The sequence below is a fragment of the Melanotaenia boesemani genome, chromosome 24, assembly GCF_017639745.1.
Source record: "Melanotaenia boesemani isolate fMelBoe1 chromosome 24, fMelBoe1.pri, whole genome shotgun sequence".
Lineage (NCBI taxonomy): Eukaryota > Metazoa > Chordata > Actinopteri > Atheriniformes > Melanotaeniidae > Melanotaenia > Melanotaenia boesemani.
The window spans coordinates 20384537-20404450 of NC_055705.1; the positions used below are offsets into that span (position 1 = coordinate 20384537).

Genomic DNA, 19914 nt, shown 5'->3' on the forward strand with positions numbered 1-19914 from the left:
AAACACCTGCAAATCACAATTATTGAAATTTTATAAAAAGAAAAATCACTTTTATTTTGCAAAAAACTGTAATGAAAATGCAGCTTATGTAAATGACCAACAGGAATGACTTGTGAACAAGCAAAACCATAAAAGCAATCTCTTTGAAAGTTGAGTGTCAACCAATTTTCCATAAAACATTTTCTTTCCTAGTCAAGAGTGACAACTGTTGACATCAATAACACGGACGAACATAGGAATTTTATATTTTGTAATGATGTTGTGATGCACAATAACAAATAAAAAATATCCTTTTTTTACTCTGTGCAATCATCACAGATTTAATTTTGCAGGCTGTAAACAACTTGTTATGAAGAAACTTGTATATACTTTTTGGCTTTAGGCTGCAACAGCATTAAGTCTTGCATGAACAAGAGGTAAACAATGCGTGAATGACTGAAAAATTTTAATCATGATTGCCATGTCAATGCAATGACATTTCTGATACTTTCCTTGCAGTGGTCTAAAACCTGAAGACAAAGGCAGTTTAAGGAGGCTTCGATCACCAGTGAACACACAATGATAGAAAAAGGGACTCTCAGGAAACGAGTTTTGGTACATGAATGTGAAAAATGTGGATAAAAGGCTTCTGTAATTGATGAGGAGTGAGCTTCCTCCAATGCAAAAATGATGAGGCTGGATAAGGAGAGAGCTATTTGTTCTGACACCAACGCTAAAGTCAAGCTAATTAATTTCAGTCAGATGTGCTTTGTTGTCTGCATCCTTTGGCTTTAATAATGAATTTCACATTATCAGATTCTGACTTGGTGTTTTCATTCTTGAAGGAGCTAAATTTATTGATCTTTACCACTGTTATTCAGAGTGAAAAGTAAAGGAGATCGGTCAGTTTGTTGCTTTAATTTCATACAGCAAGTGAATGATTGAGTATCATAGAATATATAGTTTATGGAAGATGTTCATATGATGATTAATTTTTAATGATGCGAGTAGATTACAAACACTTTTTGGACCTACTGGTTGCTGTGTGAAGCTTATTCGATACAATTTAGATTATCCTAATACTTTATTCTTAAAGAGTAAATATTTAAGTCACGTCTGGTAGTCGCCCCCGGAATAGCTGTCCAGACTTCTTGAAGGACTTTCCAAAGTTCTTTGGATGTTTCAGCCTTTTGTTCTGTTTTCCATCCAGACTATCCCACACTGCTTTATTGAGGTCTGGGACCTGAGGAGGATTCATCCCTCCATCAAACCTGTCAGCACTGACCTTTAGTTCAACTCTTGCGTCATTTGCCTTTTTTCCCCTCCACCTTCCTCTCCTTAAGATTGGTTTTATGACAACCACCCTTCCACGGAAACAAGTTCTGATGAGGATTCAGCCTACAGTAGATGGATCAACTGAAAGTCCACATTTTTACATATTACTTAAGAGCATCAGGCCCCTGAACAAGGTCCTTAATCCCTCTTGGGTTCCCAGTGTTTCCAGTTATTGTAACTTGTGATGGATAAAAAAACAAGTTTCCCTTCAGTATGTACTGAGAATGATTTCCTCTTCTTTAAGGCTGTAGATGTTTCCTCAAATTGTCCCATCTCTGCATGGCATGCATATTTTGGGTAAAATCTAGAACTTTTTAAACAGAACTGTAGTTCGTCAATGGCTCTTTGCTTCATTCATTTCTTATTGGTGACACTAAATTATAGAGACTTATTTTGATAGCACACTGACATTTATAATGCAATTTCCTGGAGCCGCCATAGCCCTGCAGTGTCCCGAAGCTGAGAAACCACCTCTTACAACTATTTTTTCCAGCCCAGAGCATTACGCAACAGCTGCGTTTCGCTTTATGACACCTCGTAACACGCCAGAAACTGGGTATCGGCACACTGGCCATATTGATTGTGTGAAATGGCTAATTTAGGAAAGAATGGAGAGAGGGCGTTATTAGAGGAAGCGAGGAAAAGAACAAGACAAACTGACAGAAAGAGATAACAAAACCCTGGAAAGTAGTAGTAGAAATGCTCCTTGGTAATTTCAGTTAGATATCTAACCACCTTCCTCTGTACTGTTCTGCATAACATCTGTAAATAATAGCCCTGTTCCAATGCCTTGTCTTGTTTTCCCTAAAAAGACCCAGTCAAAATAGAAAAACCAATGAGGACTGCCATGAGAATTGATTTCCACCAGGCACAACAGTCACTGTTTTGCTGTCACCATTTGGTGGTAAATTATGGGCACGTCATCATCAGCGTGGTGTCTTACTATCATTATCTTCCAAATGTCACACCGGGCAACAGTAACAATAGGGATTCTGGCTGAAAATGTGCTAATAAGGTCAGGTCAGCTTTTTTTTCTGTTTTTAAAAAAGGTCAGAAAAGCCAAAAAAAGTGAGTGATGCTGTGCAGAAAACTGATGTTTGGTCTGTGTGTCCATGTGTACCTCTAGTAAAGACCTTTAAACATGCAATAAATTAAAGTACAGCACAGCTTTTGTTCAGTTTTATAACTTTGGCAATGACAGAATGTTCGTGCAACGAAAATCCTACTATAATTGCCCATTTTGTGTCGAAACCTTCACCAGCTTGTCATCAAAAAGAATGACTTAGACACAGTTTCACACAACAGACCCTGGAATGAAAATTTCATATCAGCCAAGCGTTGTGAATTGCTTTCACATAGTTTTCAGTGTGTGATATAAACTCTGAAATATACGCCTTGTTTACATTCTATGAAAGACTTCCAGCTGATGCACTGACCTTCTGTTGGCCACACTGGAAACCCCCAACACCTGAGCAACGGGAGGCTGCGATCAGCCTGTGGGGTTTAACTGATGTGTTAAATCTCTTGGCTATTTCTTCTTAAAGCAACATCACTCATTTTAAATAAAATATTTTTGATGTTTAGACTTAAATTGCATACAGTATGATCCCAACACCCTATTTTGATATTTCTCATTGAGTATGGCAAGGTCAGATAGCAGTTATGCCCCAATAGTCCCCCACACCCTCTCCTAAATGATGTGGGTAAAATAAGTGGGGAGTGACAATGACAATAATAACCAACAGGAACAAAATTGACTCGAAGCCTACAGGAAGATTCTTTGAAAGAGATGGGTGTTGTGAAATGGCAATCCACAACTCAGAAAACAGGCAATTTTCTTAGTTTTGTCCACAACAAAACATAGAAACATCACAATCCATCATAAGTAGTGAATTAGCAGCATCTGCCTAATCTGCTGTTTCTGTATCAGTACTGACGCAAACTGCAAACCATGAAAAGTGTGTAAATCACAATAAGTAGATTTTATGTTTTGTAATTCTCAAACCTTGTTTTTTCTTTTACCATCCGACTGTTTTGATTTGCATGTGAGATTGTATGAGAAATAAGGAATCCCAAGTGAAATGGAAATAAGCAGTACAAGATCTGAAAAATGTGCATGAGAAGTCTCAAATTAGCTGACTTTCAACGATTTTCAACTGCTCTTTAATTCCTGTGCTCTCAACCTCTAATGATAGGGTTTGCCTTTTAAGGCCATGCACATCAAAACCTTGTTGTACACAATGTTAAAACTTGTCTTCTGCCCCCTGGTGGATACCTCTTGCACTATAAAAATGATATTTTACACAGTAATAAACCAAACATAGTATGTAAATTTCTTTTATTTTGTTAGACTTCTTGTGCCTATTATTTCTTGGGTCAGGCTTTAAAAGGTTGAAATAAAGATATGGTTTAGCTAACATTTAGTGTATATGGTTTATTTTCACAAAAATTCACATTTCTAGTTGTAACTTGGGAATCCACTTTGAGCGAAAAACAGAGAATTGTCCCAGTTTATAACCAATGAATGTGGCCATCCTCCTTATTAGAGAAGTGGACAAACTTAAGTTTGGAGCTTTTTCTGTCTAACATGAAACAGGGGGAGCAAAATATAGTAATTGTAAAACATTTTAGTATTTCCGTAAAGCTGCGTAATTTTACACTGTGAGCCATCATAGCACTCATAAGATCCAATTGGACAGTTTAATAGCTAAAGAGGCTGTCAGAGTTTTTTATGCAGGGTTTCTTTCTTTAATTGCACAGCTACAATATTTGTCAGATAGCACATTTTACTATAAAAGTATAACAACAAAAGAAGCCATTGAGTTGTATATTCCTAAGACAACGAAAAAGCAAATATTTGCCACATCTACTTAGGAAAAGCTTGAAAACTAACAAAAATGGAAGCATATTGCATACACTTGAAAAAAAAAAGAAAAAAAAAAAAGCTTTGTTTTTCTGAATTAACAAGATGAGTAAAAAAAGAAAAACTTTTTCTGAATTAACGAGAAAAACAAACAAAAACAAAAAAACTTTTATTTCAACCAGATGTTATGTGTTGGCATTATTAACAGGCTTGACCTGGTTTTGTTTCTCACAGAGTGGAGTCAACATGTCCCATTTGTTGAGTTTAATTCACTTTTACTTTGCTTTGGAATTGAGACATTGGTAAATACTTTTGTCTCTAAGTTATGTAGATGGGATCATTATTAGTTTTACTACTTCGCGAAGATACTTGAGGACTTTGCGCTTGTTCAGACGTAAAGCCCCATCGGATATTCTGGACGTGGCCATGTTTCTTCAAGATCAGTTGGTTAGATATGGAATGCCCCACGGATATAAGTTGATGCATATGAAATGCATTCAGGCAGGCTACGTGGTGACACAGGAGACAATCAGGAGATTGCTAAAAATACTGGATCCCTGTGGAGTGCAGCTGAGACACCGGGACCGTCTTCGGCGACGTATGGACCAGAACCCAGGCCCGAACTTTTTTTGGCATGTGGATTCTTACGACAAACTCAAACCATATGGAATCTGCATCAATGGTGCAATAGACGGATTTTCACGAATGGTGATTTGGCTACATGCATATAGCACCAACAGCGCTCCCAGGGTAATTCCTGGTTACTTTACTGATGGGCTGCTGTCAAGGAATGGGACTGCCACCCGGACCCAGTCCGACCTGGGGACAGAGAACTGTTATGTGGAGCAGATGCAGAAGTTCATGAGACATGATCATTTGGATGAATTTTCAAAACGATGCTATCTGTATGGCTCAAGCAATCACAACCAATGGATCGAGAACTGGTGGGGCTTTTTAAGGAAGCAACATGCGCAGTTTTAGATGAATATGTTTCAAGATCTAAAAGACTGACTACTTCTCTGGTGACTTCCTTGACAAAAATCTCATATGGTTTACATGTCTTGAAATGACAGAGGTAAGAAAGAAATGTGTTTTTTATAATGTGTAACTAAATTGTAATATTTTCAAGTTTTCCCACCCTGTCCTACAGGAATGCACTTAAGCTTGTGGAGTAGAATTGAATAATATATTTAGTAATACACATTAACTGTGTATGAATCCTTGAAGAATGATGATGAAAAAGAAAGCAATGTCATCAAAACTTACCTTTTAACTATTAATTTGTGGCATGGTACAGTTGAATTGTTAGGTGTTTTAAAGTTGAGATTGGTTGAATAGCTCTATGTTTTGTTTGTTGCATCATATAGGCTACATGATAAGCTGGCAATGCAAATGTGTGAACTAACATTATTGTTAACATGGTCTTAATATCCAGAAAGAACTGCAGGACGTTGTTCAAGTTTGGAACACTCACAGGATTCGCCCGTGCAGAAATGCAGTGTCTCCATGGGGACGTCCAATGATGATGTCCACTATTTGGTGCCAGGGAATACATCAAAGAAGTATCCCATGAAAAGATACAGGCTTGCAGAGAAGAATGCCAGAGGGGACCATATCCCTGTGATGATACCATTTTTGACATCTGCTGTATGGCAATGGCAGAAAACAGCCTCCATCCACCCACCTCACCTGAGGAGGCCATTGAACTTTACAAATTCTTGCGCGCTTATATACAAGCCCATATTTAATTGTCACAAGCTGTTCTACAGGATGAAATCATTAACAGCACAAAGTGCATCGGTCCAGAATAAGGGCTTGAAGGTATAACTCATAAAATTTAGTTGTGAATTTCCTTAATTTGCCTGTAGTTGGGTTTCTCTTGTATGTAAATGAGATTTTGAGTGTTGCAATATTTCATGTTTAGAAACTGAAAACGAGATAAATAGTTTCAGCATATGGTCATGTACAGTATATCTGGATGGACAAAAATAATTTGATCCCATTTTAAACAGCAGCAGTAGCTAAATACATGCAGTACATTACAATAAATGTAAATTATAAATAAGCATAATGTCGTTGGGGCCTAAATACATCTGTCATACTGCTAAATGATGGTGGTCTGTCAGTAGATATATTAAAAGAAATTATGTTCAGGTGCAATTTGTGCTTACATCATTTTAAATGTGCACACATATGTGAACTTTAATCAATACAAACAGCAACAGTACATGCATACCAATTATATATTGAGTTTTGAGTATCGTACATATTCACCATTACAGATTTTGGTTAAGCACAATACATGTTCAAATTGGTCCAGATATTCATTCAATTTTTCACCCAGACTTTTATTGATCCTGTAAAAACCAGCTGACTGGCAGGGATTAGCAACTCTGGTTGTCAAAGGCCAGTGTTCTAATATTCCATCCTGCCTGTGCTTATCTATGAGTCAAGTATGCCCTAGTTTGTGCTCCCTTAACTATTTCATCACTTGAGTCAGGTAAATAATGGCTCTGTTATCTTGGAATATGTCCATGCAACAAGGAAAAGAAATTATTAAAAAACCTGGTCATTAATTGTATTCAAAAAGGCAACTGATCTCATTCCTTGGACATGTGACGTTGCTCAATCTATATGTGACTAAATGAGGCAAATCTTCCTCATTTCCTTTGTGAAATTAACTGGCAGCATATATCCATATAAATGTATTTAGTTATTAAGAAGTCAGCTCCCTCTGTGGTGTTATCTCAAATAAATGCACACTTAAGTTTGAACAGTGACTTTTATTGTTCAGGAGAAAAATAAGCAGACTCCTTAAAATTATAATTATAAATGTTATAAGTAGCTTCTGTCAGAGCTGATTCAACCAACACTAACATGAAAGACGAGGATGAAGTCGTCAAAATATTACATTAAATATATTTCTGTTGGAACATTTCTTTTTATGTCCAAAATGTATCAGTTTTAAACTGAAACAAATGATTTTCAAATAAAGTTGATTTGAAAATGGCTTAATTTTTCTAAGTTCTGTTAAATTTGCATGAACTGTTCAAAAAGTTGTCAGCAATCAAACTGCAGTGTTACAAAAACATCTTCAGGTATTTGCATGTGATTGCAGTTCAATATATTCTTTGCAGTTGCAGGACTAACCATAAGGTCTGCTAGCCAGAGGCAGGGCTGCACTCAATTGCTGTGTCCGAATGTCCAGACTACTCCTCTCATTCACTACATAATGCTGCATTAGTAGTAGACTATATAGTTCCCTCGTTCTGTTTGCGATTCAGACACGAAGCTGGCTATTTTTTCCCTTGTCGTAGATCACGTGACCACCAGCTGTCACCACGGCAACCGCAACTCATACCAAGATATCGTTTCAAATCCAATCCAGCCCCCTGTGTGAAAAGATTTCTTCATGTTGTTTCATTCTTTGTTGTTTATTCAATTTTATTTTAATCTTGCGCTGTTTCCTGCCCGCAATGCATTGTGGTCTATTTTGACCCGTCTAGTGATCATCGATGCTCACTACTTTTCCAAGTAATTTTGAGTGCACTACTTTTTTCTCTATGGACATTCGGACAACCCTGGAAAATGGAGTGACCACTACATGTTGGGAACAACACCAATATGAGGACACAGCCAGTATGTGCAAGGCTGTTACTGTTCCGTGTGGGAACGCTGTACGCCTCCGTTCTGAACCGAGGTTCCGTACAGACAAATCCAAATACAGAGGCATGTACCGTTACACCCATAGACAATATGTCTATAATTACACCCCTATTACAGTACTACTGGAAATTCATTCGTACTATTTTAGCGTGACTGTAGCAACTTGGCATGATACGACAAAAACGGAAAATGCGTATAAATGACCACCATCACTATGCTGGCTAACAAGCATTCGCTTAGCAACAAAACCATGCTCAAAACTTGGGTAGCCAGCTCTGCTAACTTTACAGATGAGTTCTAACTCTACAATAAAGGGACAAAGTGTTATTCACATACCTTGGACTTGTTTGTCGACTTGGCACTTCCTACACGTGACTGGCTGGGCACCACTCATGGCTCTGCTCATGGCATGGAAGGTTTCCTTTCTAGATTCTTCTCATTTTTTATTATCTTGTTCAGAAAAAGAGCTTTAAAAAAAAACAAACTTCTCGTTAATTCAGAAAAACAAAGCTTTTTTTTTCTTTTTTTCTTCAAGTGAATGCAATACGCTTCCATATCTTTGAGCATGGCTAACTGAAGAAAAAAAAAAAAAAAACTTTGAAGGAGAGGATATGCTGGAGGGATTATATTTTCTTATTGGCATGGAAGTATCTCAAGATCCCCCCAAAGGAATTGAGTGTCACTGGGGATAAGGATGTTTGACTTCCCCTCCTGAACCTGTTCTCTCAAAGAGCTGATTTCAATTAAGCAAAAGAAAACAGATGGAAATTTTGGCATTCTTGGTGGCTAACTACTAAGCCTCCGACTGAACACATTTTTTTTCTCACTGTGTTTAGAGCAGGGGTCTCCAACTCCGGTCTTCGTGAGCTACTGTCCTGCTGGTTTCAAATGTCTCCTACTACTACACACCTCTGCACAAACCTGTTATTGACCCAGTGATTTGAGTCAGGTGTGTTGCATCAGGGTAGAATCCAAAACCTGCAGGACAGTAGCTCACGAGGACCGGAGTTGCAGATCCCTGATTTACAGGATGTGAAGAATTGTCCTTTTTTCTGGACAATCAGCTCCAGATCAGTCCCAAGCAGAGAGCTAGCCTTGTTGGTATTGATTCTCCAAAGATAATATGGACAAAAACTCTTATTTAACAGCCCGTGTGAAAATCTCTTCCTGTGCCATGACATGTCTTAGTTTGAAGCACTCCAGAACCAACAAACTCCAACTTTGTTGTCTTGATCTGCTCATACAGCCTTAAACCAATATATGAACACATAACAGTTTGGAATATGTTCCAATGTCTCGTAAAGCACAATCTCTGTATTCCATCTGTGCCCTTGTTAGCGCTCTATGCTCATCCATTTTGTTAGGTAACGTTACATTTCTCATCAGGAAATGTTTTAAATTTCCTCTTTTCTCTCTGATTTGCTCCTGCCCTGCATCCGCTTTGTTTCCTCTTCAGTTATTTTGGGATTATGTGTTACTCCACTCATTAATTTGGTTTTGGACAAATGGACACATTGCAGATTTCCTTGTGAGATCAAAGTATTCATATTTTCTTTATTTTAATTATTTGACAGGGACATTGCATTTGTACACAGTAGATGATGCCATGCAAACAGAGTTTGTAGCCAGAGCTAATTCTTTACTCCCGTCCCTGACTGGGCCTTTCTACACTACATTAAAAGACTGGCCATTTTTTAAAAATGCTTCTTCTTCTTCCATTTATAACTTTGATTTTGTATTAATAACATTTTGAGTAACAGCAGCAGCTGCAGGATAAGCAGCAACTATTAAAGAGATAAAAAAAAAAAAAAAACTAAATAATAATTTCAGGCATATTTTCACTGGTATGCCAAGGTTAATGGATGCTATATTTCTATATTTAATAATTATATAAATTTTCTCAAGGATCTCATTTGCTGCCTGTTGAAAAATACAATGAAAATACAATGTACTTTTCTCTACTGGACATGTAAAGTTTTATTGAATATTTGCTAAATGAGAAAGCTCAGATTCAATATTCTCACAGTAAAGCATCTCACAATTAGAAAAGGGTCATTTCGGAGGTGAAGAAAATGTGCTGATGTAAACATTAGGGAGATGTTCTTATTTAATTTCCATATCAAAAGCATAATATGTATTTCCAGTGAGTGCTGCACTGCTTTAGTATTTTCTTTGATGTGGACACATTTGCGCTTGAACAAACATCATCAACTTCTCCAGAAGGATTACACTGCCCAGCACACCGACTTCCTCCTGAAAACATGTCTGCATATTTGTCTAAAAAGGCTTATTGGATCAGTATATTGACTTTAGTTTTCTTTTCCCAGGAGTACCAGATCGATATCATCTTTGCCCAGAGTTGGGTGGACACCCGTCTGCGGTATAACAGCAGCAGCATGCGGATTCTAACCCTCAACAGGTACAGTGGACAACCATACTGATCATTTCAACATTCCATATTTGCTTTTAAAATTAATTACAACCCTAAGACTCTTCTGTAAGTCTTTGTCTTTCCACTGCAGCCACTATTGTTTAACATTTTCATACTCATCTCATTTGAGAACAATATTATGCCCTCTCTCAAGAAGAGGCCTGTAATTAATGGAGCAAATTGATTGATATGCTTTGTTTTCTCTAAGTTGCCTGGGTATTTTCTTATCTTTTTATTGGTAAGAGGAGCCAAATTATGCATTTCAGGAAATCATAATGCAGAAAAGACCGCAGCAGTGATTTTCTTACCGTCTGCTCTCTTCTTTTTTTGTCTGCTTCTCGATCGACCAGCAATATGGTCGGCCTGATCTGGCTGCCTGACACAATTTTTAGGAATTCCAAGAATGCAGATTCGCACTGGATAACAACGCCCAATCAGCTGCTCCGCATCTGGAACAATGGAAAAATACTTTACACACTGAGGTAAACGTCTCCAGAACACAGTGAAACACAGTTTACACATCTTCAATTTTAGGTTTGACATATGACGACATCTTAAGATAATTGCTTTACCCAAATTTCATACTTGTAATGAAGTAAGTCTATACTGTTCAGAGGTCTGACAGCACAGAGATCTGAAGAGAATCTGATAAGAGACACACATGCAGCATCTTTTAAGCAGAATGATCACGTCACAGCACATCATATATCTTGTAAGATAAAAACAAAGAGACTGTCTGTTCCTCACACAGGATTAGACACTTCAGCAAACCTAATGAGCTTTTGCATTTATTGAGCACATAAACAACCCCAGTGGCACAAAGGCAGGATGCCCTGCTGGGTCATCCTGAAGGTAGTCTGGCTAGTATCCAGATAAGTCACACAGGTCAGTGCGAACTGCTCTAAGGAATGCATCAACTTACGATAGCAACAGGCCAGCAACCACAATGAATGAATGGAAATGGTGACTGTGGAATTATGGAAAATGAAACACTGGTTGGACAGAAATAAGTGTTTACTTTGCAGAAAACATATTAACGTTTATTATCATCATAAACGGGCCATACAGATTTTCCATAACTACCAGATCGTACAATCCACTTAAAAAAAAAATTCAACTATCAAATTTATGTGTCTCCTTAAATTTCACACTGCACAAGTTTTGTATAAGGCAACATCAAGTCACTCCCAGACAACATCCTGGACCCTCCCCCCCCCCCTTTTTTTTAGGTTATTATTCAAGTTGGATTTAAACTAAGTGAGCATCTAAAACAATGTCCAAGCATGATCAAAATTTAAAAATTTTGCAAGATACAGCAAAGAGAAGGAACTTTGATTGGTGCAATAAATAAATAAATAAGCTTCTTTGTCATGAATATTTGATCCTAGAAATATAAAAGAAAGATTTTAACTGTTGCTGGTTAAATAAAAAACTGCTGCTAAATCTTCAGCCCAGCTAAATAAAACCCGTTTAGAGGCGCTTACGAGTTACGCGACCTTTAGAAAAAAAGACAACTTGTGAATTTTGATAAATGTCTACTGCAGGAAATTTGTCATTTTTTTGAAGAACCACATTTTTACTACAAATTTTACTTTAAAATAAATAAAAACTTAAAACTTTTGAAAAAAAAAAAAGATAGACTTTAATCTGAGTAGTTATTTGTGAAAAATTATGTAAAACCTAAACCTAAAGACAAGTAGATTATCTATCTATCTATCTACATATATATAATTCAATGCAATTACTCAACGCAAAAAAAAAAAAAAACAATTCTATAAATCTGCCTTTGTTATTATGTCTATATTTAAAAAGTTTAATTGGTTCTTTAGTATTTTAGGAGGAAAAGGGATAGTACTAAATAAGCTTGTGTAAGTATTATGATTTATAATAGTCATACTACATACCTCTATCAAAGCATGGTACAAGATGTGGAAATTATTGCTACAAAGGCCAACTCTGAAAATGTGAAGTAGGAGATTTTAGTACAGACAGTTCAGACAAGGTCTCTAAAACTGCCCTTTGGCCAAGTTTGGCACCATGTGCTCTCAGTCTCCCAACAAGTGGACCCCAGGTTTACACGTGGCTGGCTACAGATTTAAGCTATTTTGTACCTCTGTTCCAAAATTTTGAGAAGTAATTAAACTGGTTAGTTTGTTTACTCTAAATCTTGTCTACTGATGTGTTCCCTTACTTACAAAGACAAATTTAATATGCCACACACATACATACATCTGCATACTAAAACGTGCAAATTAAAACTGCTGCATTTGCTATCCTGGTAAGGTTAAAAACCACAGCCAAAGTGACATCAGTATGATCCAGCCTTTAGGTTTGTTTTTGTTTATGCACAGCTCTGTTAAGGTCCCATTGCAGCATTTTAATTAGGTTGAGGTCTTGGTTTTCAAGTAATCAAGTCCAATATAGTTAGCATTTATATCAACATTGTGCAGGGCTATTGTTGTTTTAACAGTGAAAAGCACAAGAAAAGCAAAGGATGTAATACAGCGGTGCCCAACCCCAGTCCTCAAGAGCTACTGGCTCATTCCCAGACGCCTGTACAGCTGAATGACACACGGATGAGGGAAATCAGCCATTTGATTCAGATCTGTTGAAGAAGGATGCATCTAAAAGTTGCAGGATAGTAGCTCTCGAGGACCGGACTCTGGCACCCGTGATGTCAGCAGAGCATCTAAAAGGACTGGCAGCTGGTGGAAGGCAGACTGTGCAGGATTACATTAGTTTTGACAATCAGTTTTCAATAATATTAATTCAGAAAATATTAAACATTTTCTGAGACAGCTACAGCTATCAAATCCAGCTATCAGAATTACAAGAAACTTTGGAAATACAATGTTTTTGTCATCTTCAGATGTTAGTTTAGTTTAGTTTAGGACAGGGTTGTCATTTGTTGCTGCATATGTGGAACAGGGAAACACTTTATACATGGTAAGAATTTGTTTTGCAGTCACTCCCCAATTAGCGCCTGACACCAAACTTATGTTTGCTAGTCAGTACTCCAAGAAAGTCCTCTACACGAACAAAAAAAAAAAGGATGGTGGAGTCGTGATGTGTTTACTTCATAGTCCAGCAGTAAGAATATCAAACTAACTTTGATAAAAACATTGCCTCCAGCTCATTGAAAAACACTAAACATGTACTAAATTGAGCTAACATGCTATGCTAATACTAGCTGGGGTTAAGATGGCTTGTTATTTTTACATGTTCAATTTAGAGAGAAATGATCATTTTAAAAACACACAAATTTCCTTAATTTTTGTGCTAAGTTTAGATTTAAATGGGTAGAGGCATGCTGCACATGCTCAGAAGGTAAATTTTTTATTAAAACAGCTAATTGTATTGTATGTAAGGCTGCTCTCATTCATGTATTCTTTTACTTATCAGATTGCTAAACAAATAAAGAGCTGTGATGCAGTAAAATTCAAAAACAACATCAGTTATCGTACATCTCCCAGACGGAAAGTTAGGACGGTGGTCCAATTAAATAGTCTGGTTTAACTTAAACTATAGATTGACCCAACTGTGCATGTATTTACATGCACAAATTTGTGGTTTCCATCCATCATATACATTGACCTCTATGGGTTGCTGCAAGTGAGTGAGTTCCCTTTTTCTTCTTAATGGGTAAGCTCTCCTTAAAATTCCATGAAAGTCTGTTGAAATAGGAAGAAAGTTTTAAATCTTGAATCATATTCACAGCAGAATATAATACAAGTTGTATTCTGCGCTGAAACTTTAATGTCTTTTGTTCCAAAACTTTTTGTTTTCCTTTGGAGCAAAAAGTTAGAACATATAACAATATTCTGTTCATTTCTGTCTGGCAGCTTCTCAGAGGCCTTGTTGACACAGCCTTAGAACAAATAACCATTAGAGTTAAAGCGGAAAGGATCTGAGTGAACAGGCTCATTTTGAATTTGATTGGATTTTGAGTCTTTTGATTTGTCTTAAGGGTTCATTTCACCTGCATGTCTAATATCTCAAACTAAAGCTTGTCCTAATATGAAAAGCCACCATGAGTGTTCATTTGTAAGCCTGTTTAAAGGAAAAGATAAGCAGCTTCTGCTCTCAAGACACTTCTGGTGCTGTTCTGAATAAAAATTTACTACTTGTTTTACTTGTAAGGCTGTTTTTTAAGATTTGAGATGTTTTATTGTTTGACTTGTATCTCTGAGCTTTTCCTTTATTCCTGTTAAAATACTAAAAATAGGGAGTTATGCAGCTTTTTAAAATACCAGCAACCACTGCTAAATTTAGGAGAGGAAAGGGCTTACTTAAAATCGGATAATTTTCTAAAATCTAACCCATAATTGTACAGAATAATATGGGGTGTTGTAGGGGTTAATCACACTGTGATTAGGGGCTTTAAATTGTGCTATAAATATGCTGGTTATCACCAGGGTTCAATGGTTCAAGACTGAAATGTTCTGCTTTAAAACAGCAACAAGTTTAAAGCTGCACTAATCTTTTCCTTCTTTTGAACAATACACCCAATGATAATGTGATATGTAAAAGGGGTCACCCAGAGTGATAGCATTATTACCAACACAGATTCTCCCTTCAGCTTCACAAAGCAGCTTACCTGTCTGCTAGCTTGAACTAATCAACCTGCCCGACACCAAATGAGCAGACTGCTATGGAGTAATAGGACTTATAAAGCCAAATACCATTAGGAAAAAATAAAATCCCTTTTCTGAAATAAAATTTAATATGGTGTAAAATGAAAATAAAAATGTAACGCAATGGTTTGCAAATGTCATATTTTGTCCCCAATGGAACACAAACAAGATGGCAGGTGGTGAAACAGACATTTTATGATTTCATGGGAAATATTAGCTCATTTTCAATTTTATGGCAGCAACACAGCTAAAATAATTTGGAAAACGGGCAATGAAAGGCTGGAATTGGTACAAATACAAAACAACTCAAGGAACATTAGACAACTAATATGGTTAACTGGCAACATGTAAGAACAATGACTGGGTATATAAGGCATTTCTAATTCTGTCAGTCTGCTCCAGGGCAGCCGTGGCTATGCGTGTAGCTTACCATCACCAAGCATGAATGAGGAGTGGATGAATAATATATCTAAATATTATTATTATTATTATTATACTTTTGGTGAGACTGAACTGACAATTTTTATCTTTTTTTTTTACCGTTTGTGGTGACATCATTTTAATTTTTTTTAACCTTTATTTTACCATGAAAAAAAAAAAAAAATCCAATTAAGCTTAAGAATCTTTTACCAGAAAGTTCTAGTCCAAAATAGGCAGCAGCATATACAAAAACACTGTTACATAAGTTGCCCAGTTAAAACGCACAAAAGACTATTAAAAAGAGAAAACATTCATTTACAATCGCATTCTCAAAGACAAGTGCATATTGTGGAGTTGGTTTTAAGAATTCTCTGTTTGGATTTAAAAGTGCTCTTTGCAATTAACTCTGTTAGTTTCCAGTTCTTCTACAAGATATTCCAAGCAGAAGGTGCAAAGCAAACAAAAGCCCTTTTACCCAATTCAGAACGAGTGTGTGGAACAGAAAGCAACAACCAATCATGTGATCTGAGAGAGTTAGATTCACTACTTCTCTGAGAAGGTAGGATAAATATTAAACCAAGTAGTGCCTCATAAAGTGTACCAGAGACAGATCCTTATTCCTCTTTGTCCTAAATTTAGATTTTGCAAATAAATCTAATCCCCTGTGTCTTTGTGATCACTGCAGCTTCTCCAAAACATCTGGTGTATTGACTTGTTCAGTGATCATAGCTAAGTAACCCTGATTTTAGAAGCAAACAGGCCTTCGGGGCCCTGACCTGGCTGAAAAATCAGAGCCAACGCTGATGATGAAACGTTTCTGTCGTTCTGAAGAATTTCACACATCAACCATGCAATCCAGTGTGATCCCGTACCAGATGGTTCGAAGCCAGTACTCCATATGCTTCATATATCACAGTATTTCAAAGGACATCATGCATAAAAGTAGTGACGAATCATGCACACTGAAATTGTGCTTCACGGTCTGAAAGAAAATAGAGGATCCAAAGCACTTTGAACACCTTGAATGTCTTTGTCTAAATCTATATCTCTGTCTCTCTTCAGGATGACCATCAATGCAGAATGCCAGCTGCAGCTCCATAATTTCCCAATGGACGAACACTCCTGTCCTCTAGTCTTCTCCAGCTGTGAGTTTTCCCAATAACATGCACAAAAAATTCTAATATTTATGCATATAAATGAGTATGCAACCTGAAAATAAAATTAAATCACTCAGAGAGCTCAGACCTCTGCCAAGCCATAGGGTCACTCACCTGAGAAAAACCCCAAAAAGCCAAACAGCCCAATCCCATGCAAACACTATTATGTATACTTCATGCTAATAACACCATCTACTTCCATCATCAGGATAGATAGCACATCTTATTTAAAATCAGCCAGCAGCAGTTTTGCACGTTTCATTTTCAGTCTGGTCGTGGAGCTGACTGTAGCTGTGAGCGTTAATGGACGGGGGAGGGGTGAAAGTGCTGCTGATTGAGAAGAAGTGAACATGCTTTCACGTCAGTTTCCAAAAGACACCAGACACCAGAAAAAGTTGGTAGATTTGACACCACTCGCTTCTTTAAAATAGAGTCACTAGATGGGTCTGAAAACTTGCTAAATATAGCACCAAAGTAGGTAAATAGGTAACACTGATTTAGCTGAGCTCTGAGGTGCCCATCAATTTAATCGGTGTACTGGAAACCGTGCACTGATAAATGTTCCGCTTTGTTTAGAATTGTTGTGATCAATTAATATATATATATATATATATATATATATATATATATATATAATTATGTCCAAACTGATGATCAACCAGCAGGTTCCACAAGTCTTAATCTCCTTTCCACATGCTGGGAGTTGTAGATCTTGGAGAAACAGCATGGCGTACAGTAGTAGGGAATTCCCAGCTTCAGAGGGAATCACTCAGTCAATCAGGGGATTGGAGATCAGCTGCATATGGAGTGAGATATTTAATAAGGCTGTCATGTATTACCATCAGCATGCGGATTTTCATCTGTCTTACTGGCAGAAAATCTCTATGCAGTCAAATATCTGGAGGTCTTGAATTAAAAACGATGCTCAACCTTTAAGCGAGTTACACTCACAAGTAATGACGGACATAATGAAAAACAAGTTATACCAAAAAGAATTAATCATTCATGATCAGTTCATTTATTGGCTATTACTAAACAGCTAATATAATGAGCTGATCATTTGTGGGGATGTAAAAGTTCTTGTATTTGCAACCGGCATGCTTGAACTGTCACTGTAAATATAAGATCTCTTCAAAAAAAATCTTAAACCAGCTTCTTCCAATAACAGATGCATCAGCCATTTTAGTCTGGTGCCAATGGTTGTTAACTTTATCAACGGTACAACATTCTGCCATAGCATTATTTAAATGCGATTAAAATTAATTGGGTTGAATCAGCTATCTAATTTGCATTGAGTTAAACTCATTTACACCCTCTTTAAAGTGCATTGAGAAGGCTTTTTGCAAACTGGTGCTCTGTGGATAAACTGAAATGAACATTTGCTAGAACTACTCCCTGTTGTGGGATTTAATTCCCTCTGGATAATTTTCATCCCTGCCAAAATGTTTACTAAAAACACAATGTTTTCCAGTTCTAGTTTTCAATAAATTTGAATCTCATGTGTTGGAGCAGGGGAACATCTAAAACCAGCACTGAACTCCCCGAGCCTACAGGGTCTTTATTATTTTCATCCATGTGTAGCAGTCAGCCCAACCAACACTGGGCAGGTCAGCTTAAATTGCCTCTGGAGCTCTTGGGGCTTGGGACCTTCCTCTGCCGCCCTCGGGGTGGGTCTGGGGTAGACTTAGTGGTATGGTGGCTTGGGTTCGTGCTCTGGGATTGCCACTGATCGCTCGGGTCTGCCTCTGGCCTCCATGGAGGCATGGTCATATTACACGATCACACTCATCTCTGCTCAATCCTGACTCCACATACTCTGCATGCTGACAGTCACCGAGTTGTCCACTGGATTTATACACAAGCTATTTTTGTTTAAGGTGTTTTTATTTATTTTATTTATCTTTTTTTTTCATGGGTGTCTTTGGTACTTTGCTTGTTGTTTTGATACGTTGTTGTTGTCTGTTGTTTTTATAGGAGCTCCTAATAACTGTTTGCTTAGTTTACTTGCAAAAGCTCTAAGAAATTCTCTGTTGTGTTTCTGTACAGGTGTAGCATTGTGTTGTGTTTTCTTTTTCTCCGGTCAGGTCCAGTTAGATTCCACAAATTCCATAATATTAAATAAATGAGGCAAAACAATACATTTATACAAGAAATAAAAAAAAATTATTATCAAGAGGAGCCTTATACCTATAAAGCTCCTCTTGGTAGAGCGAATTTGTTCCACATAACAGCAGCCAGACCATTATTCTGTTAGCTACAATGCTGAATGGAACTAGTAAAAAAACTAAAAATAAAAAAAGAGAACGTCATTCTTCCACGGCTGTACTATTTATATCTGTAGATGCAACAAATGAGCAAATAGTCACTTCAGTGGCACTGAATTAAAACCTTTAAAGTTTTCTATTTTCTGAAGCTGAAGGCCTCGATTGGGCTAAAAATTAAAAAATCTATTCTTAACAAAAAGAAAGAAATCAGAGCAAAATGATTGGTGTTTCAATTAGATTTGGCCTTTTCTCTTGTGATTCAGGAAGTCAACAAGGTTTAATGATGCCTCAGAGTAGAACATCATCCGTTTTATGTCTAGAGCTTTTTCATTTGTCTATGTGCAGACGTGTTATGTCTGAGACAGCAGCCGAGACGTGTATTTCTGCACACGAGTCAACTCTTAGAAAACATAAAGCTGCTCTCATGATTTCCATTAGTTTCTGTTCAGCTGTTTGTCTATTAAGATCCTCCAAATCGCGATTTTCATCAATCTGAAACAGCAGAGCATGATATCAGCTTACTGAGCAGCTAGTGTTTCTCTCAGGTCGTCGCTGTCATTTATGCATCAACGTTCTGCCAGCCTACAAAATGGCATACTTGTTTTCCACAGCAGATGGTTTGGGAGATGAAGATCTGCTGTGGAGGAGGCGAGAGGGAGACAGTGGGAATCAGTTGAGTATGCTTCAATGACATCTGACAATAAAGCTACAATTAGCCCTCACTTATCCCCTCGGTTTAAACATATAATTCTTTCTTATGTGCTGTAATATCCACCTCTAGATCACTCCCATCACTCAAAGCGCGTAGCTGTTATGGTGTTAAAAGCATAATGTGCAAGGTTTATAAAGTGTTCTTCATCATGAAGGAAATCACATCCTCTCCCATTATGTTGTAATTCTATTTCATGTATTGAGACGGAAAATTATGAACCTCATGGATGTGTTGATGGCCTATCGCTCCTATCAATTCAGTTTTTTTCTTGTTTTTGTAAAACGATGAATTCCCTAACAGACTTTATATGAGCAATCTGACAATTTCAATTGAAGCCTTTACTCTGAACATTGGCATATTCTCTTTAGAAAAGACAATATATTTCTATTTTCCCTGAAGAAATTATCAAACTAGAAAGCCTTAATAACTAAGGTACAGTGCATTCATTCAGTA

The 19914-nt window shown here is 37.2% G+C and overlaps 1 protein-coding gene across 1 annotated transcript in view; it reads left to right on the forward strand.

Annotated features, from left to right (window-relative positions):
• LOC121635446 (gamma-aminobutyric acid receptor subunit gamma-3-like) overlaps window positions 1–19914 on the forward strand; it is a 156311-nt gene that overhangs the window by 88935 nt on the left and 47462 nt on the right. The window contains exons 4-6 of the mRNA XM_041978582.1: window positions 10171–10262; window positions 10625–10756; window positions 16391–16473. Coding sequence (XP_041834516.1) covers window positions 10171–10262; window positions 10625–10756; window positions 16391–16473 — 307 coding nt within the window. The remainder of the gene's footprint in view (window positions 1–10170; window positions 10263–10624; window positions 10757–16390; window positions 16474–19914) is intronic.